At 37.9% G+C, this 26,163-nt stretch overlaps 1 protein-coding gene and 1 long non-coding RNA gene across 44 annotated transcripts in view; one reads left to right on the top strand and one right to left on the bottom strand.

Moving 5' to 3' along the window:
* The window catches only part of TENM3 (teneurin transmembrane protein 3), a 1,290,895-nt gene that overhangs the window by 150,121 nt on the left and 1,114,611 nt on the right, over nt 1–26,163 (bottom strand). For 26 of the 43 annotated variants that reach the window (XM_064417780.1, XM_064417778.1, XM_064417776.1 and 23 more), the window contains one exon: nt 21,447–21,656. The exons of the other annotated variants lie outside the window; for them this stretch is intronic. In XM_064417780.1, coding sequence (XP_064273850.1) covers nt 21,447–21,656 — 210 coding nt within the window. The remainder of the gene's footprint in view (nt 1–21,446; nt 21,657–26,163) is intronic. 43 annotated transcript variants of the gene reach the window in all.
* On the top strand, nt 1,790–13,990 carry LOC135299198 (uncharacterized). The gene is made up of 3 exons (XR_010361239.1): nt 1,790–1,983; nt 10,701–10,822; nt 13,549–13,990. It is a non-coding gene; the product is annotated as an uncharacterized LOC135299198 (long non-coding RNA).

The raw sequence follows: 26,163 nt of genomic DNA, 5'->3' as shown, positions 1-26,163 counted from the left end.
TCAAAATACCTATTGTATACTGGTTTTGACTGTGTGGAGTCCTACAAGACAAGACACAAGAAGTGCTAAAGGACAAGGTGAATCAAGTCAGTTTGCAGAAGTGACTTGAAGTGATGTTGGCTTTAGATACTGCTGAACAAGAAAAGTGGCCAGTCCTTTGCCTCTGTACTGACTCACGGATGATGGCAAGCTCTCTGTGGCAGTGGCTACAGCAATGGAAGCAGACCAACTGATGGTGGTGTGATACACCCCTCTGGGCTGCTGAATTATGGCAAGACGTTGTTGCTCAGGTAGAGAGTGTGATTGTAAAAGCACCTCACAGGATGCTCAAGTACCCAAGAGTTGGGGCACTGAAGAACACTGAAAGAGTGAACAGGTGACTAAGCTGCCAGAATTGAAGTGGCTCAGATGGAGCTGGACTGGGAACGTAAGGGTGGGCAATTTTATAGCTTGATGGGCTAATGACACATCAGGACATTTAGGAAGGTATGCAACAGATAGGATGGGCTTGTGGCCAAGGGGAATTGATGCCATTGCACAGGTTATCCAAGAATGTCAAATATGCCCCATAACCCCATAATCAAATCAGTAAAGCAGCTGAAGTCTTTTTGGTATAGAGGATGAAGGCTGAAATAATATGGGAAAGCCTGGCTGATTATATCACACTACCATGAACCTTTTAAACCATGTGCCTACAACGGTGGAAGCAACGCTGGATGGTTGGAAACATACTGTGTGACCCATGCCACTGGCTGGAATACTATCCTGGGCTTTGGAAAGCAGGTTTTATGGTCACACACAGCACCCTGGAAGAACTAAATCAGAAAACAGGACTCATTTCCAAAACAATCTCATAGACACATGGTATTGAGGGAGAATATCACATCCCCTATCATGCACCAGACTCTGGGAAAACGGAATGATTATTTATTTGGCACGCTATGGGAACTGCTGTATCTGGAATCTGTTGTTGCTAGCCAAGGTAGGAGCAAGGGGAGGAGTTCACTGCCATGTTAAACACTATAAACTGGCCCAAAAGGCTCAGGGGTAAAGAGTAAAATGTATATATCTTTAAACTGTAACCCATTATCTGAGTTGTGTTTTATAGGAATTACAATAGTATTAGCTAACTAAACCAATGAATGAGAAGCCTTAAAAGAAGCAGTTGCAATGCAGCAATGATCAGACCTGAGTTGCCTTTGGTGCCCAACACCTCCATGCAGCACGTCCCCTCTCCTGTCCTGAGTGATCACTAGAACAGATGGAGCGCCAAGTCATGGACTAAAGGAACTCAGTGGACATTTGTGGACTCTTTACAGACAGTTCACAGGGGTGGATCCATGGACCAAAGCAATGGTATCTCTATATTGTATCAAAGGTCCCACACCTGGGCTGTCTCAGGCACACCTACAGGCTGGGTAGAGAGAAGCCCTGTTGAGAAAGACTTGGGGGTGATAGTTGATAAAAAACTCAGCAAGAACAGGTAATGTCTGTGCTTGCAGACCAGAAAGCCAAGCAAACCTTGGGCTGCATCTAAACTAGTGTGGCCAGCAGGTCAAAGGAGGAGATTCTTTCCCTCTGCTCTGTTCTGTGAGATCCCACTTGGAGTGCTGGGTACAGTTATGGTTTCCCCAACATAAGAAGGATGTACACTGTTGGAGCAAGTCCAGAGGAGGGCCATGAGGTTGGTAAGAGGACTGGAGCACTGAAGACAGGATGAGAAAGTTCAACCTGGAGAAGAGAAGGTTGTGCGGAGACGTCATAGCAGCCTTCCAGTATCTAAAGGAGGCCTAAAGGGAAGCCAGAGAAGGGCTCTTCATCAGGAACTGTAGTAGCAAGACTAGGAGTAACGGGTACAAATAGAAAGATGAGAAATTTAGGTTAGATAATAATAATATTTTTTTTTAATTTTGAGACACCAAAACAGGTTGCTGTGGGAGGCTGTGGATGCCCCAGCCCTGGCAGTGCTTGATGCTAATTTGGGTAAGACTTTGAGCAACCTGGTCTAGTGGGAGGTATTCCTGCCCAAGGCAGGGGGAACTGGGACTAGATGATCTTTAAGATGCATTACAACCTCTTAACATTCTATAGTTTTATGATTATATGATGATTAATGGGGATCATGGTTAATGAGGATGTATTGCAATTTCTGAGACCTGAACATGACTTAAATGGAAAAAGAAGCTGCAAGTCTGTTGGTTTTGGGCAGGGTAGAGATAGTTTTCTTCACAGTAGCTGGTATAGGACTAGGTTCTGGATTTGTTCTGGAAAGAGCGTTGATAAATCAGCAATATTTTAATTATTACTGAGCAGTGCTTACAGAGGCAAGGCCTTTTCTGCTCCTCTCTAAACCCTACCAGTGAGGAGGCTGGGGGGGCACAAGAATCTGGGAGGAGACACAGCTAGGACAGCTGATCCAAACTGGTCAAAAGGATATTCTATAAAATAGGGTGTCATGCTCAGCATATAAACTAGAGGCAAGGTTGGCTGGGAAGCCACTGTTCAGGGACAGGCAGCAGTTGCTCAGCGATGAGAAAAATTCTTTCCATCACTTGTCTTTCATGGGCTTTACTTACCTTTACCTTTGTTATTTTCCTTTTTATTACAATTTAGTTTTTCTTATAATATTTTATGTCAACTATTAAACTGTCTCAACCCACAAGTCTTCTCCATTTTCTTGTTACAAATTCTCTTTCCCCCATTCTGCTGGGATAGGGGAGTAAACAAGTGGCTGTGTGATGTTTAGTTGCTGGCTGGGGTTAAACCATGACATGCAGCTAGCAGCCAGACCTCAATATGCTGGAAGTCTAGATAGAAGAAACTTACACCCTTATCCCATGAATCACAATGGATATACTTTTTCTAGAACCAGCTGGCTGAGGTTGCTGCCATGCAAAAAAGTCTACCCTTGGCCAGCGAACAACCACATGGATGAACATGTCCTGGTTTTGACTAGCTCTGACAATAACCTGGGGGATGAGTCAGACTAGTAGGAAAGTATATAAAATGAAGGCACTTGCAATGCCCCTGGGCCCATGCCTCATTCAAGCTCAGAGACCTGACATAAATCTTGTTCACTGTTTCCAGTAGGAGCTTTGTAGCTTCTTTAAGTAAATGCCATTTGATTATTATTTATCATGTCTCCAAAACATTAAATTGCAGAAAAAACATCTCATCTGCCAGAGGCATGACTCTTGCTTTATGACTATTTATATTCAATCCTCACCCAAATGTAGGCCATGGGGGTACTACTGAATCTTTGTCACACTGTGAGAATACAGATGAAAATCATTTGGGCCATCAAAATAAATGACTCATATACTGAAGTGAGAGATTATGCTACCTTTTCTATAGGAAATCCCAAGAAAGAAATTGGATGGCTGATGTGCTGCTGCTCATGCCAGTGTTGTCTTCTATAACAGTTACATGTACAGCTAATCTCATGTCAGTTTTTATAGTGCCAGCTGGTCAATTCATCAGGTGCAACAGGATGTGTGAACTCCTCTGACATGATAAACTCTCCAGATACTCCAAAATGCATTGTACTTGGTACAGATCTTTGCTGAACATAGGCAAAGATGCCAGATTTACTCCCTCTACAGTTAGTGCTCAGTTGTTTGTTTAATGGTGGAGACTTTTGCTAATACCAGTAGTCTTTAAACAGCTTTAGAACAGTTTCTTCTTACTGATAAGAACACAGTAATCCTAGTTACTGGTCCTTAAGCTGTAAAAGCCAACCCTAGTTGGTTTGTGTGTCTTCTACATCAGCAACAAGTTTCACTAAACAGAGATGCACTTTGAGTTTTCCAGTTTGTGCACACAGAACAAGAGAGAATAGCAGGCTAGTTTCTATGCAAATGAGTATATCCCCATTTAAAGTATCATCACTGTCTATCAATGAGGCCATTTCATTATTCCTCTCCTGCATTTACTTACCTTTTTTTTTTGCAGAAACAGGGAAACACACATGAGAATCATTACTGAGCAAATAAAAACTTACTTGAAAAGTTAACATCAAGAAAGAACATTCAAGAAAGGTACTTACTAGGTTCAATCTCACTACTACTGCAGCAAAAAGGTCCCTCTTCACTCCCAATTCTTTTTGCATTCACATAGGAATACATTGAGGAGCACAGCTCTAGGAAAGACATCTGCTCTTACAGAATGAAGAACAAATAATTTTGTGTTTGATACTTGCTGCACTGTTACAGCTCTTGGAATCCAAATATTTTACACCATACTCTAGGTATTTGTGCATATACATACAAACTTACTGTTAATAAAAATAGAAATACATGTCAGAAGTACATTTTATTACTTTACGAATATCTTTTATACTTGTGATATGTCCCTACTGTTTAGCAGCACACAAGTGAGAAGTTACTGTGTCTGGTGTTGCCTGTGATAATTTACATCTCCCTAGGGATAAGGGTGCTAAGCTTTCTTCAAACCACTTATTCTTGGCACCAAAACGGAGCAATTACAGCTATGTCTCACACTTTGTCTTTTAAGGATGTGGCATGTTTATTACTTGCAAGAGAAAAATGACTCCTACAATGATGTTTCAAAATCATTGGGTTCAGACTAAACACAAAGTGTTGTCTATAAAAGACAAAGTTAAATTTGTATACAGCTCCTATCTCTATGCTATATGATCACAAAACCCCAGGCAGAAAAGTATTCATTTCTTTTCTTGCTCTTAGCAGTGCAGAGGTAACATGGAAATTTCAATTAACAGTTTGGAAAAGTTTCCACAAACATTTTGCTTCTGTATTAACAGCTACTGGGTTTTGACCTAGGAATTATTATTTAAAATTCAATTGCTAGTATATGGTGCAATGGCAAGTTGCAATCTTCAAAACTACAGGAGGAGCTAATGAAAGTTTGCTTGAGACTTTTAACTTGTAAAATCATAGACTTAGTCCCACATCTAACACGTAAATGCAAAAAAATCACAGCAGCTTAGAAAAAGACCTCAAAACAACTACATGCACAAGAGAAATTAAGACACTGGTCTTCAGCTGCAAAACAAAACATGTAACACTGAATGCATAAAGCTGTCCAGTAAAATATATTCATTGCATCAAATGAAGGATATAATAATTCCAAGTGATTTCCATAAATCTGAAAAGCAATGAAATAGAAAATAAACAGCCAATAAAATATGAACAATTTTGAAAAAATAACTCAAGCTATTAGTTCAGAGATACAAAATTATATTGGTCTCATTAATCAGTTCAAAATGTTGTATTAATGAACAGAAATTACATTCTTGTAAGGTCTTTCCTTTACAAGGTCGTTATTTCTGTAGAGTCAGTGTATCTGCTTTCTATATACTGACTAAGGAAACTACAGAAGAACATATCTATAATTAAAAAAATTAAAGTGCCATACAGATTTGAAGGATTATAGTAATGAGAAAACTACTACTTTTCCCCCCCCCTACAGTTCTTTATGAGATTCATTGTAAATCTTAATATACCCCAGGTAATTCACAATGTTCTGTTGCACAGAATTTTACTGCACCGTACACATGTTGAGAAATATGATAGAGAATTTACTGGACTGATAAACGAGTAATATAAACACAAGTAAAATTCTCGTAAGTTTCTAAAATATGGAGAGGAAAAAAAAATTTAAGTTACTTTCATTGTGCCGTAAGAAAAGCAATTTAAATATTGCCCTCCTTCCTTAAAAAAAAAAAAAAAGCTCCTATGAAAGAAATCCCTTAAAAGTGCAAACATCTGAGAAAGGAAAAAAAGAAAGTACAATGGCAAATATGCAGACACAAGCACTCAGACATGCTGAAGATGTTTCTACTAGCATACAACAGAATAATAAAACGCTGAAGAAAGAATGGTGAAAGATGTTTAAAATAAAACTGAGTAAAAAGACTGACAAGGGAAGGACAAAAGCACCCGAGAGGAAGCACCTGGAGCAGGTGGGAAGGCAGCACAGGGCTCTCAGGCACTGCTGGACAACCAGCTGGGGTGCTGGGAGGTAACTTTTGAATTAATTGCTGGATGAAATGCAACTGAGCTCTCTCTGAGGACATGCATTCCTTCAGGGGTGGAAAACAACCTCAGGTGTGATCTCACTTGTGTGTGATGTGAGAGTCACTAAGGCAGTGGTGTGTGTCCAGACAGGTTGTATTTTTGTGTAAAAACTTCCATACTGTAGGTAAAATGCTGTGTGTTTTTTCCAGCACTTTTAAAGTCTTTTATCCTTTGTCCAAGAGTTAATCATTCATCTCACAGGCAGACACAACCGTGTCACTGTCACTGCAATCATATCCTGATGCCACTCTAATATTCTGTTCTTCCACTTGTGCAAAAAGCATTTTTATAAACAGCACTTCTGCTGAAGTCCTGCTTGCTGACTGCCTTTCACCTCTTGAACAAAAATATTTTCTCTAATGGGATGAAGTGAACATGATACAATACAGAGAACACTGTTCCTAATACTGCTTTCAGGAGTTCATTTATATCAATAATTTCTTCAGAAAAATTTGAAAATCCAGACCTGACATTTGTCTGTTAAATATATGAATTTTAAAATATAACCTAATAACATTAACAACATTTGGGGGGAATAAGATCCTTCTTTCTAGAACAGATTCTTTTCTGCACTAATTGCTACCTTCAGCTATTAAAATCTAGCCATTTGCACAATATTGTGCATTAACAATACAAAACTGTATAAAGTGGAAGTAAAAAAGATGGAGAAAATGGTTAGAGAAAAGCACAAATCCAGATGTTAACTTCCACAGAGTGAGTGTAAAGAGCCACTTCATATCAAACACACACATTAAAGACTCCAATATTTTAGGTCAAGTGGGAGCATCTCACCAAGAAGTCTGTAACCAACTACTCTCTACAGCAAAAATGGTCACATTTGCGGAAATTAGTGCCAGTACCAGTACCAACATCTCAAGAATTTCTGCTTTTAATCCTCTTGTAAGGCTATTAAAGTATCCAGGAATATCTCAGTTCCCTGGGGCAGATGAGTAGCCTAGCAGCCAAAAGATTAAGATTATCCTGCTCTGTTAAAACCACATGAGATTGATACTTCTCTGGCCTGTCTGCAGCTGAAAATTCTCCCAACAGCCAAAGCAGCCACCAAGAGAAAAGACTGCGTGGTTTTTTTGATCAATTTTCATCTCTTCTAATAGCTTTCCTTCCACAAGAGGGTAAGAAGGATCAGAAGCAGGCAGGATGTTAGTTTTCATCCCCAGTTATAAAGGAACTACACTTTTAAGTATTCATGTTTGTGTTTTTGCTGATCCTTCTATAGATGTCTGGACTATTCTCTGGACAGAAGAGAAGGGTTAAAGAAAAGTCTAGATTACAATTGTTGTAATATGGATTAGAAGCAAAATTGTTACTTTTTTGTTTCATAAAACATACACGTTGCATAGCATTGCATTCCTTTAATGTGAAGACACTAATATTAAAAAAGAAATATGACATGGTTACTTTAATTATGTAGAACTGTAATTGGCATTTATTGCGTCGGGCTTCAGAGGGATAGGAGCATGGGGTGGAAGCTGATTTTTTCATTAAATAGCTGCCCCAAGGCAGATACATTCTGAACAAAGCACCTTTTCATGAGATATACCTGTCCCATGGAGAGAACAACAAAGGGAATGAGGAAGGGGACGTAGGAAGCCTGAACAAGGAGAGAATGATAGGAAAAGAGCCCATTAAAAAAAGAGAAAAAGGGATAAAAGAGAAAGTAGTCACTAAGATGGAGTGGCATGGTATGGTTGAATAAAGGTTAAATGACTTAATAAGAAGGAAGAAGGGCTTTCAAGGAAGAAGGGCAAAAACAGGGAAAGGAGGAAAATAAAAGAGCACACTTAAAGGATAAGAAGGATTAAAACTAAGATAGAACAAGATGAAAAAACCCAATACCCAACCTCTCCAAAGAATGAAAAGGCAAAAAAAAAAAATCACATCCATGCATACAGATCACTTCAGGGAGTTAAAGGCTCATGCCTGTTTGCATCTGTTTAATTGTAGATTTGACTATATGGCATTCCTCAGCACTTTTGACTACTTAAGGAGCATTAAACAGATGAGTCATGAAGGATGAAGTTAAGGGTAGAGGAGTCCAGGACAATCTCTGCTTTCACATCCACACTCACTTCTTTCCTGCTTTGCCTCAAGGTGGCTATCAGCAGTTTGGGTCTGAAAGAGCCTGAAAAGAATATTTCCTTGCCTTCTTTTCAAAGATGATGCATGGTATTGGAAAAAAATGTCCCCATATCAGTTGCATATGCTTCTAGTGGAATGGGGGAGTCATGCCTGCTGCTCAGTAAGCCATGTGAACAACGTCAGAAATTGATACGGGGTGCACATGAGCAGTCTCCATTATTTGTACACTTAGTTTTCCACTGATATTCCACAGCAGCAATAGAAATCTTTATTCCTACAGCAGCAAACAACAAATATACCAAGAAAAGGGGATCTAGTTTTCTAGTGTATTCTGTGGATTCAAATCAGAGGCTTTGCTGCATCATCACCTGACTTTGCTCATATCTCACAGTCACTATTAACAGACAGCTAAGGCAAGGGAAATGGAAACAGCACACCATTTTAGGACTGTTAACCCTCAAAGCACAGAGCTTTGCACCTGGAGGCAGAAATCATGGCAAAGGAGCTGCCCGGTACTTCGTCAGCAGAGAGCAAGTTTTTGAGTGGTAGAAACAGTGCATCTGCAACTACTTTTTTCCTTTAGTACTCAACATCTCCAAAAGAGCTGAGTACCAAACAGCCCTAGAGCAGCACTGATACAGCTGCGAAAGAGCACTGCATCTAGAGGTTCCTGTACTTCATACTTCTCAACAGGTTTTGCCAAAGGCTGTCTGCAAATGCCACTGAATTGTTCAAGTCTTTGTAACCACAGGAATATGCTTTTCACATTTCTTTAAATACATTTTCAGCTCTGTTGCAATCATGGCAGTGCAGTAACAGGAAATAGAAACATATGCATATATTAACTACAACTTAATTCTGCCAGCATATAAGACATTATTTGCACTTGTGCAAGTTGAGAGTCACTAATCATCATCACTAAGATGAAAGGTTAGTGCATTGTTTATAGACTATTTAGTATTCACATTTGATTATTTCAGGAGTAGTGTCAGAAAAATTATATACTACTAACCATACACAGCCCCCTCTCGAAAAATCTTTTAATCATTCTCTGGATTTTCTTTCTGCCTTCAAATTTCTTGAACTTTTTGTAGTAGCAGTATCGATCACTCAAAAATACATAAATACATGGTAGTTTAAGATTCCAGGTGCAAAATATATAGCCACTCTCTGTTGCTAAGATGTGACAGAACAGATTAGATCTGGGGCAGCACACCATACAAGAACACCAGCACTGCTAAAGCATGCATGAAGGAAGGAAGCTCCCTCAGCTTCCCTAACAAAATACTGGTACTACTGGGCACTTACTTTTAGACATAGGTGTCTAAACATTTCACTCTTTACTAGTTTGAATTGTAACCTTCTCTCAAGGAATTTTATATACAAAAAGGGGGGAAAATCTGGTCTGTTGTGGCCATGATCACAGAAAGTTATTACATGACAGTGAAGCAAAGTTGCACCCAAAGCTCAAGACTGTTTCAAAAGAACTTTCAGATAAATTTATTTAACAAATGTTGATCTGAGTATTACTAATGATAAAGCAACTAAATGAATCTGGGCAGCCTGCACTGTTTTACTTGATTGTTATTCTGCTGGTCTTTCTCTGCAAAACCAGCCATTTTAAATGTCTAGCTAACAGTATAAATCTCTGTAATAGGGCAAGGAAGTATTTTCCTTTCAGGCTCAAAACAATGCAAGTATACTGGCTGATTCCTCCACCATGCCTAGGAATGTCCCTCAGGGCCTCCAGTCCAGAAGGCTTGCAAAGCAGTTTATTCTGGAGAGCTTTCTAGACGCTAGAAAGGAGTTTTAAAAATATCTAACCTATCCTCCATCTCTGCCTTCCCGTTTACTGGCTCAGGTAAACAACAGTAGCCAGAATTCACTACAATTAAGAAAGACATCAAAGACTTTTAAATGGGAGACTAGATTAAAATAAGAAATAATTCAACTTGAGCAAGGAAGAGACCCATATATGATGCTGTGGTGCATTCTGATGCCAATTATTTTGAGTTATTCATATGAACTATAAACAAACAGAAAAATATTCCATATTACACATCACTGATTAAAGGCCTTGAGGAAATAGATCAAGAAGGACATGTGAAGAAAAATATTGCAGTGAATTTTGAAATTTTGAAAACCATACATTACAAGGCATAAGTAACAACTTTATACTGTAGTGCTTGAAAAATGCACAAAAAAGACTTGAAAAAGATCTATTAATTTTGAATTATGCAGTTAAATACGCCATAAATGCTGAATATCTGAAGCACATTAAGAGCTAAAGTACTTGGAAATTGAAAATTTTAAGGTATCAATTATTGTTTCTATTGGTGGATACTTTTTTCCCCCCTGAGCATTACTATATATTCAAATGTCAAAAGATTAAAACAGTAAAGTGCTTCTTTCTAATTTTTCAGTACCAATAAAAATAAACAGATCTTTGACATGTATCAGACATAACAAACAACTTCTTTACTAATATACTGCTGCTTTAAGAAACTGTATCTTAGCTTTTCCATTTCTTTAATCCCCATCTAGAGCGCCTGCTGGCAAATCAGCAGCATGTCGGAAAGGGTTGAAGAACATGAAGATATACAAGTGTGAATTTCATGAAGTCTGTTGCTCCCTCTATGTTATATATTTTTGGCCAGTAAAACAATGTAAGTACTTAGCTCCAAAACCCCATGTTGTGCATCTCACCCCAGTAGCAATAACAGGAAGAGTCCAGCTGTAAAAACCTGATGGAGACGCTGCGCAGATTCAAAGAATCAAAAGCGCAATTCATTAGAAGTGCTTCACTTGTTTTCTGAAGCAATTTCGAAGCTGGTGTACACAGAGATGGGGGTGCAAGGTCACCCCTAGCCTTGCCTTTTCACCACTGTGCAGAGGACAAGCTACCAGAAAGTAACCCAGAGACTCAAGAAATACCAGAGACAGTATTTTAAAGCTTTCCTGAACACAATGTAGGATGCTGCTGAGGAGAAAGAAGGAAGCATTCAACAAAAAACCCCTTGTGGTTTCTATGCATTTAAGAATGAACAGAAAAAGAAGCCCCCTCACACCAACTGCTAGTGACAAAATCAAGGGAAAGCTTTATTTTTCCTTGAACCATTCTGAATGAACTAAAATACTCAACCAGCAGCAGCTGATATTTTGTACTCAGTGATAAGTCAGCCTCCTGTAAATTCAGATATAACATGCTTTATTACAAATAAATTCCATTGTAAGTTGTTTGAATAGCTACTGCAGTGTTAAATTGAAGCTTCAAGAAATGCATACAAAGTAATATTTAAGAGACTATTTCATCTGGAGTCTCCAGGTTATGGCAATAATGGGATAAGTTTACTGCTGATTACTGCAAAACAAAGTACCTTTCAACACAAAGAGAGTCGGATTAATGGCAAAACTTACAGTAACTGACTTGTTTTAATTTGCAAGTATTCTGCAATTACAATATTTCTAAATTGAGGACTTTGTTTTGTTTGGTTTTTTTAATGACAACAAAGTATCCTGTTACATAAACAGAACTGTTCTTTGACACTGCATCTTGCTGCTAACTGTTAAGGGATTTATCTTCAAGAGAAGAATAGCAATAAAGCGGCAAATTAATTCTGTTTTCTGTAACTGTAGCAGGGATACTAGTGTAAACATACAGAATTCCCATGGAGAGAATATTTTTAGTCTTTTGTAATAAATGATCAGCAACTTAGCAGACAGAAACATCCTTACTTTTTTCTTTCCCCTCCCTCCTGGCTCAGAGAACGTATCTCGTACCTATGAATTCTAACGATTAAAATAATTTTACCAATTACTTTGCTGCATTCCAGTATGCATAGTCAAGTATGTAATGCAATAAACTATGCCTGAATGGTCTGTTTACCCCAAAGCAAGTTACAAGGAAAACTCTTTCGCCTTAAAGGACTTGTCTCTTTGGAGCGTGCAGGCTGGCAAAAAGCCAAGGGAAGCTGGTGCTTAAGCAACCAAGACTGAGCAGTGCCTGTGTGCACTGCAATCTCAGCCAACCGCAGTAAATGTTATTGGAGTTTTTGTGCTGTAAAATTGCTGCTTTCATGCCCACTGCATCTGACAATAGGAATCCTTGGCCTTGCATGAGAAAGGAAGGCTGATGTGCCTTCTAGTCAGATCTCTGCATCCTTAAAAAGCAGGGTTACTACTCCTGTGTACTCCTAATGGTTTAGTGACAAATAAATTCATGTCAATGCTACGTCAGACACAGAAAGTTACTAAATGGAGACATTTTTTGTATATGAGAGAGAAGAGCAGAAAACTCATGCTTTAAGCCCAGTCCTTAGGCTATTAAGACTATGATAATATTTAAAAAGATAAAGGATGTTAAAGGTGACAAATACTTAAGCCTTTCACTTTTCAAAGAAACTTTGAGATAAATGGTTTTCACAATCATCAATGCACACTAGTTTTTTTTGCTTAGTGACTCAAACACAAAATCCTTAGCATTCCTCCTGTGAAAGTCTGCAACAAGCATCTGCCAGCCGAATTTCTGAGAGTCCTTTTTACTTTCAGCAAGCAGCACGTTTAAAGCACTGAAACATGATCCTCCAACTTACATCTACTGAGAACAGAGTTCAAAGGGAAACCAAAAGGCAATGAGAAGAAAAATCATAATTAAAAAAAATAATTATCAAATGATCTGTGTATTTTTGCTACAGGAACTTTTCAACACTATAGAATAAAACTTATACTGCAGTTGCATCACAATGACCAGTTTTTTGCATTAGTCTCCACTAGCAACTTCCATTTAATCCAACAGCAATTCCTCAGAAGCACAGAATCAGGCCGTAGCAATCACTGGAACTATAGAATAAACTAGGTATTAAAAAACCCAAAAAAATCAAGATTTTATTAAAACCTCACAGTCTTCAACACATTCTATGCTTCTGGAAGAACTTTTGTATTCACAAATCCATCAAGGATTGGTAAACATCAGAGCTCATAAGAAAGGCTTGTAAAACTGTAAATTCAGACTGTTGCCACCAAGTGATGAACACATGAGAACATGTGCAAGATCTTGAGTCCTGCCTTTCTAAAAATGGCTTTTGAAAAAAAGATTTTGTATTGCAGTACAGAGTTAAAAATACTGGACCTTTCCCCAAAATAAAATAATGAAAATTCAAAATAAAAGCGCTTAATGTGATGATGTGACACACTTCCATCTGTTCCTGATGTTATACAAGTTATTTTGTGCGCACTCACATAACATTTGTTCTTCTGGAAGTCTGTATAGGCAGTACCTGGGTGAAGTTCTCAGATGTGTAATTTATAATGAAAATAAACCCCCTATGTAACAGTTTTCTTGTCCTCTTACCTTCTGTATTACAGATTAATTTCTACCGTAAATTTCTTACAGACTCCTCTCTGCACAAGAGCCTCACATCCTCGTTCCTGATTGCGACTTCAGGATTCTTCCATTAAACTGTGACAGAACTTAAATTCAAGCTCCTTATCTTGCAATTAGGAAATGTCTGTTCTGTAATCAAGCAGTCAAAGGAAACGATGTGTGTGCAAGCACTGGCAAGAGGAGAGGACACATTTTTGACTCTTGTGTTCATTCATCGCGCCAGGTACACGTTAGTTCACTTCAAGGGAGCTGACATTTGGGCTCAGCGTTCTTCCTTCAGTAAAACGATATTCTGCCTTTATGTTTCACTGTATTTCAGAATGAATTTATCTTCACAGATTTTCTTAAACTGCCTGATTTTTTTGTAATATGATTTTTGATGGGGAAGGAGGAGTGGAGGAGATGTCTCTACATCAGATCATATCCGCACTACGATACACAGTTGGCAGGTTGTCCCATCTGGCATGCATTCGAGTATAAGATGGATAATTTGTCACTCTGAATCCTTTGATTCGTGAAAAGGCCAAAATCATCTCTGGAAAGATATTTTGCGGCTAATGATACAGGAGGTGTGGGGGAGACTGTTCTTTGAAGGCTACAAAGGCCACAATCTGAGGAGAAATAATTGGGTCTTGGCTCTTCTATTAATTAACATAGTAAGAGATTGAAAACTACAAAAATCTTTTAGGAGCAAAACATGACTTACAACAATCAGATATGAGAAGTAATTGCCCACCACTTTGCAAAATTTGATTTTGGAGGGGTGAGGGTGAGATTGGGGAACTGTAATTTGCTCTTGGCAAACAGACTGAATGCTTAATTAAACTGAACAAATGTACATTTTTGTACATTAAGGGAACAATGTTGACAGAATTTTGGCTTAAAAACCAATGAAAGAGGATAAAAAGATGGATTCATGAAATTGAAATCAAATATCAAAAAGAGATAAAAAATAAACTTGCTAGCATTCAAGACATAATTTTCAAGTTTTTAAGGTAACTACATTTGCCCCAAGCAAGTGGAACAGATAAATCCGTTGATCTGTAGTTCCTGAAAGATATTTGCCTTCCTTCAATGTCTGACTTTGGACTATAAGAGATTTACGTGCTTCTGTAGCTACCAAGGAAGGCTGCAAGCACTGCTACACACTGACTGAAACAAAACTGTTTCTGGCCTGAGAAAAAAAGTCATCATGTATTTTTATAACATGAACTTATTCTGTATTTACAGAAAGCTTGTCAAGTACCTCTATGCAGCACTGCATTGTGAATTTATGGGTATCAAACATTTTTGCTTACAAAATATTTACATGAATATGTACATGCCCAGAAGACATTGGCAGTTTTCACTGAGAACTGGGAATCTTATTTTATAATTTTGCAGGATATAAAATGGTCCAGCACGTGGGAAGGGAAAGCAGCTGTTTTGCAAATGATTTATTGTGGAAGGTCTGGACAATTTCAGTGAGGTCTAGGCTACAGGACAAATCATTTTCTGTTACATTTAAACAGGCAATGCATTTCAACATGCAGGCTGCCAACATAACAGGCGTAGCCACAGCTTAGTGAGAAAATCTCTGTCATAAACTACAAGCTCACATATACCTGATTTGAAATGCACACAAGTACTACCAGAAAAGCTCCAGGAGGTTATCTCAGTCCACCTTCTCCCAATTGAATGTGGGTTTGTCCTAAGCAGTACGAGTTATATTTTTATTTGTTTTAATATAATGTTACAAAGTGACAGTGTCACTTCCCTGGGACAGACTTTCATATCTTAATGTAGTTCACTGTTAGACAGTTTTTCCTAATCATGTGCCTAATCTTTCCTTTCCTTATTTTCATCCTGTTACTTTTAATTGTATCCCCACACCGCGTACAACATGTTCCATTCTGTCTTTGGTTATTAGCTCCTGTTTGCCAGCAATTAATTATTGCTCAGGCCACGTATTGAGCCAAAGTTACCTATTCCCATACAGTAATACCTCTAACCTCATAACTGTTTCCATGCACATACATCTGAACAGTAAAATAAGAGCAATAAGAGAATTTGACAGGAACTTTAAAGAAGCAAGATGTCTGAATTCCAAACTGATATTCCATCGATGCTATGCCTAGGAATCCCTCTTTGCTGATATATTTATATACCCAGCTCAAACTGTACTTGTGAGCCAGACCATGCTGCAAATTAATGCCTAATTAAAACTCTCTATGACCACTTCTCAGATTTTTCCCAAATACACTGCACTTCAGACTGGCTTATATTTTTCAGTTCTAATTTCACTTTATTAGTTTATGGCTATACAATTAATGATCTTTCCTTGCCCTCTCTATTAACATTTTGTCTCTAGTTGGCACTCAGAACACTTGTTATTTAGTATCATTGGGAAATTTTTAGTGCCATTTTTACTCTGTCATCCATATAACTAATGAGGATGTTAAATAAAACCAAGATTATAGGTTATCCCCATGATGTTCCTCAATACAACTCCTCCCAGTTTGAACTATTAATCCTAATTTATTATCACAGAGTATTTCAAACCAAACAGGTCTGAGATAATTTTTCAAGTAACATGTCTTAGGGCCGTGTCAGACCAGAGGACAAATTGTGTGTACTGATACAACAATGACAAAATTTAATTTATCATGAATTATGAGATAAGAGATAAAAATCTCATTAAATAATTTGTAAGACAACAATGAAAATAAGGCATGTGGATACCCTCTGAGATTCCAGATGACTGACAGTTCTGAGAATGATGAAAAGGAAAAGTAAATATATTTTTTGAAGAAAGCCTAAAGAGCTCTTAAGCATTTAATCTCATGACCTCAGGTTTGTTTCCTTGTGTCCTAGAACACCCCCATACCCCCTTCCCTCTCCTTTTGTTCCACAATAATCTGAGCTACTAAAATGAAGTTCATTAGAGCACGGTGCTGACAACACCAGTGTTGTGGGTTCAATCCCTGTGTGGGCCATTCACTTAAAAGTTGGGCTCGATCCTTGTGGGTCTCTTCCTACTAAGAATATTCTGTGAAATCAAAAGAACTCCTTCTGTGAAATTACATGGCAGGTGACACCCTGGCTGCCAAGTTCTAGTTCAGCAGCACATGCAGCTTCCTTTGTGGAATAACTGTGCAAAGCAGAGATGGAGTAAGGACTGGGAGGTGTTTAGTAGGCACTAAAGCAGGACTACCAGAAAGCCACACAAGGCACTTCCACATTGGCTAAGACCTAATCTGCCATGGGCCTTTTCAATATCCACAGGTTATTTCCAACCTTCTCACAAGCCAGTTGGGTATGAAGGGAAAAATCCCATTTTCCTCTTCCCACCCTGACAGGAGCTGCAAGGGAAGAAAAGATGCCATAAAAGTCACTAGCATCTTCCACTAACTTATAGCACAAATCCCTGTGTGCACCTCCAAGCACACTTCCATTTCATTTTGCTCTTGGTAGAAAGAAAACGGCAGAAGTGAGGCAGATTGTTTAGTTATGCTGCTTATACGTGGTATCTATGCTGACAACAGGAGAGAAGGAGGGAAAATCTGAAGAGTAAAAAACCCCTAACAAACACCTCATAAAATTCACACCTATGCTTTGTACATGTGTTATATCTGGTCTTTACTAGTGCCAGCCTTGAGCATTGGGTACCTATTCCCTCAGGTACCTCTACAAAAGCAAAAGGTTCTGACCTTGGCTTCTTGACATCAGGGGATAACAAAAACAATGATTTCTGTATAGCAGATACTTTTGTATAAGCTCTTCCATCAAGTTCTAAGGAATCATCACAAACTAAAGTCCTCAATTTATAGGAGAATTATGCCACAGCACATTTGGTGTCTGTAGAGTGAGATGTCCTACAATGAGACCTCAGAATGCAGAGAGCTCAAATATCTTTTCATTCAACCAGCTTTATTACATTACTTTTTCTCTTTCACAAGTTTAAATTCAGAGTTGTGCTCTAGATTTCCAAATTTGTAGGAAGGCTTAGCCATTTTGAACTGAAAAGCCCATCAATCTGCAATTCCCATGTGGCTGGAGCAAAATCTTGTCTATTGTGCATTACCTGGCAGATCCTTGATCAAGGACAACTGAAAACCAGTTTATATTATATTGATTTTTTTTCAGATCTTCCCATTACACAAACTATCATCACAAATTGTTATTAAGAAACATGAGAACCTTGATGCTCAAACACCCTATACAATTGCTGCTGTGAAATACACCCTTCTCTATTTTCATTTTCTGGTTCTCCCACAATATTTCCAATTTAGGGATAAAAATTCTGAAATCTGAGTTTCTAATTCAGACTCTTCAATTTCATTGTCAGTAGTAAGCATTAAATACTAACTATACCGCATCTTCATATTCTCTGCTTAAACTAAGAATTTAGCACTTTATTTTTCATTATATTAAATTCTGTGTCAAAAGATAAGCTGCTACTAATTTCAATAAATTCCCCTTCAAGTTCTAACTAATCTACAACTTTTCATGGAAAAAGATTAAGACACTTCTCAAGAAGCCTAAATACAGATAATACATGACTTCTATTTTTTATAAGCAGACTTAGTGACATAAGGAAACCCTCCAACTCAATCACATTCAAGAATCCTTTCCTCTCAGCTCCCAGTTCAACTCTACTCTCACAACTGTTTCATTTCCCTGCACATGTATTCAGATGTCCCTGTTCATGATAAACCATCTTGCTGCTCTTTCTAAAAACAATAAATGTAATAAATAAATTGCTCTGATAGTAGTAGGCAAACAGACTGCTGGAACATTTCATACACTGACCTACACCTGAAGAAGAGGAACAAGTAGAATTAATCAGAGATGCTACGTAAGAGTTGTAACTGATGGTCCTAAAATTTATCTCTTCCTGAATTTCATGACTTACTAACACATTGCTCTTAGAGAAATTAAATTATTCCTATTAAACTGTCCACAACAGTCCTCACTTGATCTGAATTTTTAAAGGTACTAGTAATACCTTAATGTAGACCTTAGCTTCTCATGGTAAGCATCTGATAATTCATTTTACTAATTCTCCTTGCTCTTTCAGTTAATTCCAGAAAAGAAAGCTAATTCCCATTGGTTAACAAAACGAGATAATCAAACCCAGCATCACAGATTAATACAATTCTACAGACATATTCAGATACTCTAAATTTTGAGTGATAAAATACACTGATCAAATTAACTCATTCTAAAGGAAAACAATCAGATGTTTGAACAAATTAAGAAGATGTTAATTCAACTTGCTGTTCAAATAAAGTCAATATAACTGAAAGCAGCTCAATAATATAATTGTTTTCAGTCAGCACCCTTTTTATCCCTAAATGCTTCAGCAGTGATCTCCCACCCTCTGCCAAAATAGACACTGGACAGAGTCATCTTGAATGCAGCACTGGACTTACTTTAAACCCATTAAGATTAGATAGTATTGAAAGCTTACATGAAGATGCAAAAGAAAAGACAATTGGTGAAAAAACCCTTCTTTCTGTGAAAGGGCTACACATGCTGCATTACATACCATTTTAGCCACAGAAAATGCAATAATTAAATAATAGCATACTAAAGGCCACAATTAAATGATAATGACTTGATAGGATAGAATCTGAGAGATCCACATACTACAAGGCTATGCTACACAACCATGCATATCATCAAGTAGAAGAAAGTTGTAGTTAACTTATTAAATTCTGTTTTTCCCTATTTTACAATGAACATACTTTTCCCCCATCAACAGGCCATCAGCATATGTTATGAGAAACCAACCATAAGCAAATCAGGTCGATAATTCAAGCAATATCCATTTAAGTGCTGAGTGAAAGGAATCTTTCTTCCAGTAACACAAACCCTCATTCTGCAGCTGACTGTGGAAATGGAAGTCCACTACCTGAACACCTATGATGTTCTCCTTACCCAGCAGAAAAGCAACAAGCCCGACTTAAATTATGGCAGTCACTATACATACAGTATATGTGGTTAGCAAGTTCAAGCACTTCTAAAAACAAGTCTAGTCTTGTGGAGAGAAAGATCATTTGACAGCAGGAACTGCAAATAGTTCTACCACACATATACACTGAAGGGGTGAATATCAGACATCTGCAGGTAGAGGATACAGGGGAGAACAGTGGGAAGAGAGAGGGAAAAGGAAAACAAACACATACTTGAAGAGTATGCTGAGTTTTCCTCCTGCTTAGCAGAAGTCTTACAAAGAACAACCATCTCAACAAATCCCACAGTGCTAACCCCTGTCCTACTTGTAACCAAAACCCCTCTGACGTTGTTCTGCTGAAAGGCCAAGACTTGACTTGACAGAGAGTCAGATGAAATTAATTTAGCTTGTCTGGGATGAAACAGGTTAAGGAACACTCCTGAAGGTTGGTAAACTCACCGGCAGGCAACTGTTCAAAATTTCAGAAGCAGCAAAGGGACTAAAATCTAGAGGAATGATGAACACTTACTAGCTTCCTAAGAGATGCAAGCAGATCATCCCAATTATTCAAAAATTTTAGCAGTTTTGCCTTGATTTTGCATTTTTCAATTATAAAAAAAGGGTTGGAGGATATAGTAATCTAAATATATTGACTTATTGAACTAAATCAGGCTAGCTTTTGGATAATGCGTATATTTTCTAACAGATTTCATATTCCTAGAGATAAAAGAAAGAATAGCATACCCTGATTATGACAATGCATCACAATTTTTTGAGTTCTTCACAGACTAAAATACTCAGCAAGTTGAACATGCAAAAATATAGTTATCATTAATTTTAAAGATCTTAACCCAAATGTGTCAAGTTCACATACATGAGTGACTGGCCTTTTACACACAACACCAAAATTCCACTCAAAGCTAAGAAGAGAAGCTTAAATTTAGTGTTATGCTTGGCAAAATAATTCTATCCAATCAGCTGATGTGCAAGCTGCAGAAAAATATTCCTCCATACCCCCTCTAGTGGTTTATCTACAGGTGAGATTTTAACAGTCAAAACACAGGAATGGTTCTTAAAATATGAAGTGGCTTGTTCCAAGCTTTGCTGATCTACCTGAGAATGACTGTGAACTAAAAAAAAAAAATATTCTTTCAGTATGCCTATGCCTACACCAAGAAAATCTGTTCAGTCATGCAACAGAAATGGAAACTTGTGGCTAATATATTTTCTTATATCAAAAGAAAAGAAAGACAAAAGAGAAAAAAAATAAGAAAAAAAAGAAAATATGAAAAAAAGGAAAAAAGACAAAGAAAAAAAGAAGAAAAAGAAAAAAGAAGAAAAAGAAAAAAAAGTGATTTCTTTGGGCACAATGTATAAGCAGGCACTGATGTTTAAAGCATGTCACTCCTTTTGCTGACTGGTTGGAAGGGAGAGAAATGTGGAAACATTTCTCAGAAGCCACCACTGCATTCTGTCATCTCAGAGCTCTCTTTAGAACTTTTTCCACAGTCTTGAATGCCCTATCCAGTAAAAAAACCTCCTGCTCTCCTTCCCTTAGGAAATGAAAGGAATGGCTAGAAGTTGCTGAACTTGATGAGGTAGTAAAAGAAAACATTTACATTATTCTGATGCTAAATATCATGACAGTTTGACCAACTTCAGTCTACCTTTTAAAAAGTACAACTAAAGGTTAGTCACTTGCTAAAAACTACATTACATCATAAATCATTAATAGCTATTGCTTCACATAAGCATTACCTGTTAAATGACTTAAGCAAGCTTTTCTGTATTAGCAGTTAATTTCTAATCTTGCTTATCTTACAGTAAAACAGAAACAATTTGTGTCATTTAAGGAAAAATCAGTTTAAAATACAGTCATTTTGATATATTTATGTTTTGTTAGACAATTTCTTAAGAAGATGGAAAATAAAAGGGTATTTAAACTCTGGACAAAGTGTCCTCTTCTTACCATGACCTGGGACAGATACTGGATTATCACTGGTCTGTACTAGATATGAGCCGGCAGTATAGTCCTCATCTGTATCAGAGTCCTGAACTGGCTGGCTGGCATTATTACTTAATAACCACCTCTGGTTGTCATGGAGATTGGGTGATGGAGGAGGGGAGTGTAAATGTTCAGTAACTGATGGACTAGATGAGGAGGATGGCATGGGAGGACCTATAAAAAAATAAAAAGCATTTAAAATATGGGTCAAGATACCATATGAAAAACAAATAATTAATTTCTTGTATCAGCAAAAGATGAATATTCTACTTCAAACAAGAAAAGAAGATGGACAAAGAAAATATGACAATTGCCTGAAATAAGCTGGTTTAAATGTTTTAGAAACCATAACAAAATGCCATGACTTGATATTTCAATGAACAGTGTTTATCATACAGGATTGCTTCTTTCAGTGGGACACTCCTGTCAAAAATCTGCTAGTGAAATAAAGTAATACAAATAACAGAGACAGAGAAACAGGACCACTTTTCCAAGCTCACACATACAGGGAAACTCACCACTAAGTTTCTACCACAGGAGTTACTCTGACAGAACTTTTAGTTTTCAGTAGTGTTTCTCAGACACATATGCTATTTAAAACCTATCAAAATGTTTCACCTGTCAAACTTGTGTCCATCTGCACAAGTTGTCTTAAAACATGCATACACAATGACTACATCCCACTCCTGCATCTTGAAAGTATCTTAAAGTCATCATGGAGGAAGACAGATTTAAATAAAGCCTTAGGATATCATAACAATGCATTTAGTCTTTCAATGAAACAATAATTAGACCAGAATGCAAGAGAGAAATAATTACCTAATCCACCCTGTGAATTTATAGGTTCTTTATAGTCCTCAGGGAGTACAGATCTTACTCAGAGTAAGATTGCTGGACTACTTTTGAAATAAGTGTTGTTGCCTGTAGGTGGGGAATGTGCCAGAATATGAAGAAGCTTTATTACATAATTTATGTTAGAACCAAAATTAGATTAATCTGCATGGTTATAATTCATAACAATAAATCTAAATTTAAATTAGAGGAAAAGGGGCTTTTTTCATCATATAATGATTTGGTTTTATGGCACTTAGTAGTATAGTTATGCTGCAGAGGTGCTGTGCTTCTCAATGTTAATAAATCATACTGGCACCAGTAGCTTGAATTACCTTCCCTCCACCTCCCTTGTACACTGCTAGAATCAAGCTAATTATTATTTTTTTTTCTTTCACATTCAGTTTATACCATCATATAGTATCTTAAATGTCTCTGAAACATGTTGCCAAGTCCTTACCAATTGGCTTCTCTGGGAAGAAACCTATAACAGCCTCACCACAAACTATTTACTTAATACCTCCACATATCAGTTACCCCTTCTTGTAGTGAACAGCACACATTATTATAATTTAAGATGGAGGCTTGGTCCTGGAAGGAAAGTGAGCACTTACTATTAGTCAAGTAACTCCTCTGTAAAACCCAAGGTTTACAATCAGGGAAATAAAAAGTATGGGGGAATGACATTTTACAGGGCTCAGCTTGTGAATTTAGAAGTAGGAAATGGGCACATTTTGTAGTTTGAGATAAAATGCCAATAGGTTTTCTTGCTACACCTTGATTTTTCACATTGCTTGCTTCAGTAACCTGAATTTGTGATTATTTCTTGATGGAATATTTAATGCATTATTTATGATATACTTAAACTGATTTAGGTAGTTATATTTTATTTTTTGAATAGTTTCAATAAAAAAAAGTAGGGGTTTTTGTAATATTTATTTTTTATCTTGGAATAAACCTCCTTTACTTGCTTTTGACGTCTCTTAGAGGAGAGCTACAGTAATATGTTCCAGATGTATTTGTATTGTCTGAAGGAAGTCAACATTTTAGTAATATCCTTGGACTTACATATAACACTTCTCAATATGCTTCCTTTCTCCTTCTCAATTTACACTGATTACTTTTCAGGCATAACAGAGCCTTGATTGCACAAATCATAATCAGACAAAATACCATGCTGCCTGAAAATGTGTCGTGTCCAAGGTTCCTTAATTGTTTTGTAAACTCCCTCATTTATTCAAATCTATTAATTGTCTCCGTGCTACATGGCTAGCTGACACTGCACTGATGAGCAGCCATGCGGAACATGCACCACTTGGGTGCCCTGGCTTACTGAATTTCTCAGTTCAGAAAACACCGTGTGTCAGGTGTGGGGTGGAAGTGCAAGGGTACTAGCAAAGCTCCCACCACTACACTCAGCAGGGACAGATCTCTGCTATTGCAAAAATCAATTGATTAAGGCTGTAACACCACCAGGAAGTTATGCAACTTTTTATAAATAAACCTAATTCTAGCAAGCAGGTCTTACAACTGTTGAATCATTAGGAAAAGAACTTTAAGATCATTGAGTCCAACCTTTAACTCAGCATTGCCAAGTCCACCACTAAACCACGTCCCTAAATGCCACCTCTACATGTCTGTAAAACACCTCCAGGAACAGAGACTCAACTACTTTCCTGGGCAGCCTGTTCCAAGTTGTGATCACCCTTCAAGTGAAGAAATTTTTCCTAATATTCAAGCTAAACTTTCCTGACACACTAATAGCTCATGTTCAGCTGGCAGTCAACCAGCATCTCCAGGTCCTTTTCTGCCAGACAGCTTTCTAGCCACTCTTCTCTGAGCCTGTAGCATTCCATGGAGTTCTGACCCAAGTGAAGGACCCAGAATTTGGCCTTGTTGAACCTCCTACAATTGACCTCAGCCCATTGATCCAGCCTGTCCAGATCCCTCTGTGGAACCTTCTACCCCTCAGCAGACCAACATTCCTGCCCAACACGGTGTCATCTGTGAGCTGAATGAGGGCACACTTGATCTCCTCCAGATCATTGATAAAAAAGTGTAATCAGGACAAGCCTCAGTACTGAGCCCTGAGGAACTCTACTGCCAAGCCACCAGCTGGCTGCAATTCCATTCACCGCTGCCTCTCTGGGCCTGCCCATCCAGTCAGTTTTTAACCCAGCAAAGAGGACACCTGGCCACACCATGGGAAGCCAGGTTCTCCAGAAAAATATTGCGGGAGAAAGTGTCAAGAACTTTAACCAACTGTCTTGGTAGACAACATCCACAGTTTTTCCCTAATCCACTAAGTGGGTCAGTTTGTCACAGGAGACTGGGTTGGTCTGGCAGAACCTGCCTTTTGTAAACCCCGCTGGCTGGGTCTGATCCTGTTTGTCCTGTACACGTTGCATGATGGCACTCGAGATGATCTGCTCCGTGACCCTGCCCGGCACTGAGGTCAGGCTCACAGGTCTGGACTTCCCTGGAACCTCCTTCTGGCCCTAACTGCAGGTAAGTGTCACATTATCCAACTTCCAGTCACCTGGGACATCCACATTTAATCAAGGCTGCTGGTAAATGATTGGAGGTGGCTTGCTGAGCTCTTCTGCCAGCTCCCTCAATACCCCTGGGTTGAGCCCCGCAGACCTGTGGGTGTCTAAGTTCCACAGCTGACTCCTTCTTGGATTACAGGGGCTTTGTTCTGCTCTCTATCCCTGTCTCCCAGCTCCAGCTCAGGGGGCTGGGGATCTTGAGGCCAACTGGTCTTACTATTAAAGACTGAGGCAAAGAAGGCATTAAGTTACCTCAGATTCTTCCTTATCCTTCATCACTGTATTTTTCCCCTTCACCCAATAAAGGATGGCTATTCTCCCTAGCCCTCCTTTTGTTGCTTTCATGTCACAAAGTTACATGGTCTGCAGAGAAAAGGGAGCCAGCTATAATATGAGCCAATTTTTCACAAGAACCCTAGGCCAACCAGCTGGGACACCTATTTCTGTACAACTTCATCCAGAACTGGCAGATTTTTGCAGTGAGCTCCTCTTTGATTCCAAGTGAAAAGAGAGATAACTATCTATACTGCCATTTATAGAATAAGCTACACATTAAGAAAAAAAAATACTTAACACACTTTCTAGAGGAATTGTAAATGATGTGCATATTCCTCTCCAATTCTTTTTTCACATGGAATGAAAGGCATTTAAAAATTTTGGCAATATCCCCTCCTGAAGTCCTAAAAAACTAACTTATAAATCATAAAAATAATTAAGTATTACAAAAGCCAATTAGATTGGTTGTAACACTTTCCCCATACAGCTTAGAAGCATTCAACACTAAGAATATTTCATTCTAAGAAACCCCACAAAAATACTACTTCTGATTTTCTCCCCATTCTGCTTCTTTTGGTATCCACCTAGCAAAACATTTGGTTGTTCTGCTTTGACTTTCTTGCCTGTATTTTAGAAAAGCAAAAACTCTTGTTTTTAATATGTGAATTTGATTCAACAGTAAGGTATTTTTCACAGGCAAATATACTGGACTTAAAAGTACTTAAATCTCATGGTTTAGGTCAGTTATGAGGAAAAGCACACTTTATTTTGCTGCCATTTTCATAATTGAAAACATATGACTTTAAATGAGCTTTCTGTACTTCAAAAAAATTATGTGAAAATGCAAAATATAGCCAAACTCTAGCAAGAACAGATTCAATATAGCAATATGTGAAGAGATGAATACATTTGCTAAGGATACGAGTCCCCAAAGAAAGTAAAACACAAAGAAAATAGGTTGTAAAAAGAACATTGAAAAATAAATATACCTGAGCTAATAATGGCTACATTAAATACATAGGTAC

Source organism: Passer domesticus, chromosome 4 (assembly GCF_036417665.1).
Source record: "Passer domesticus isolate bPasDom1 chromosome 4, bPasDom1.hap1, whole genome shotgun sequence".
Lineage (NCBI taxonomy): Eukaryota > Metazoa > Chordata > Aves > Passeriformes > Passeridae > Passer > Passer domesticus.
This window is presented reverse-complemented; position numbering and strand designations above follow the sequence as displayed.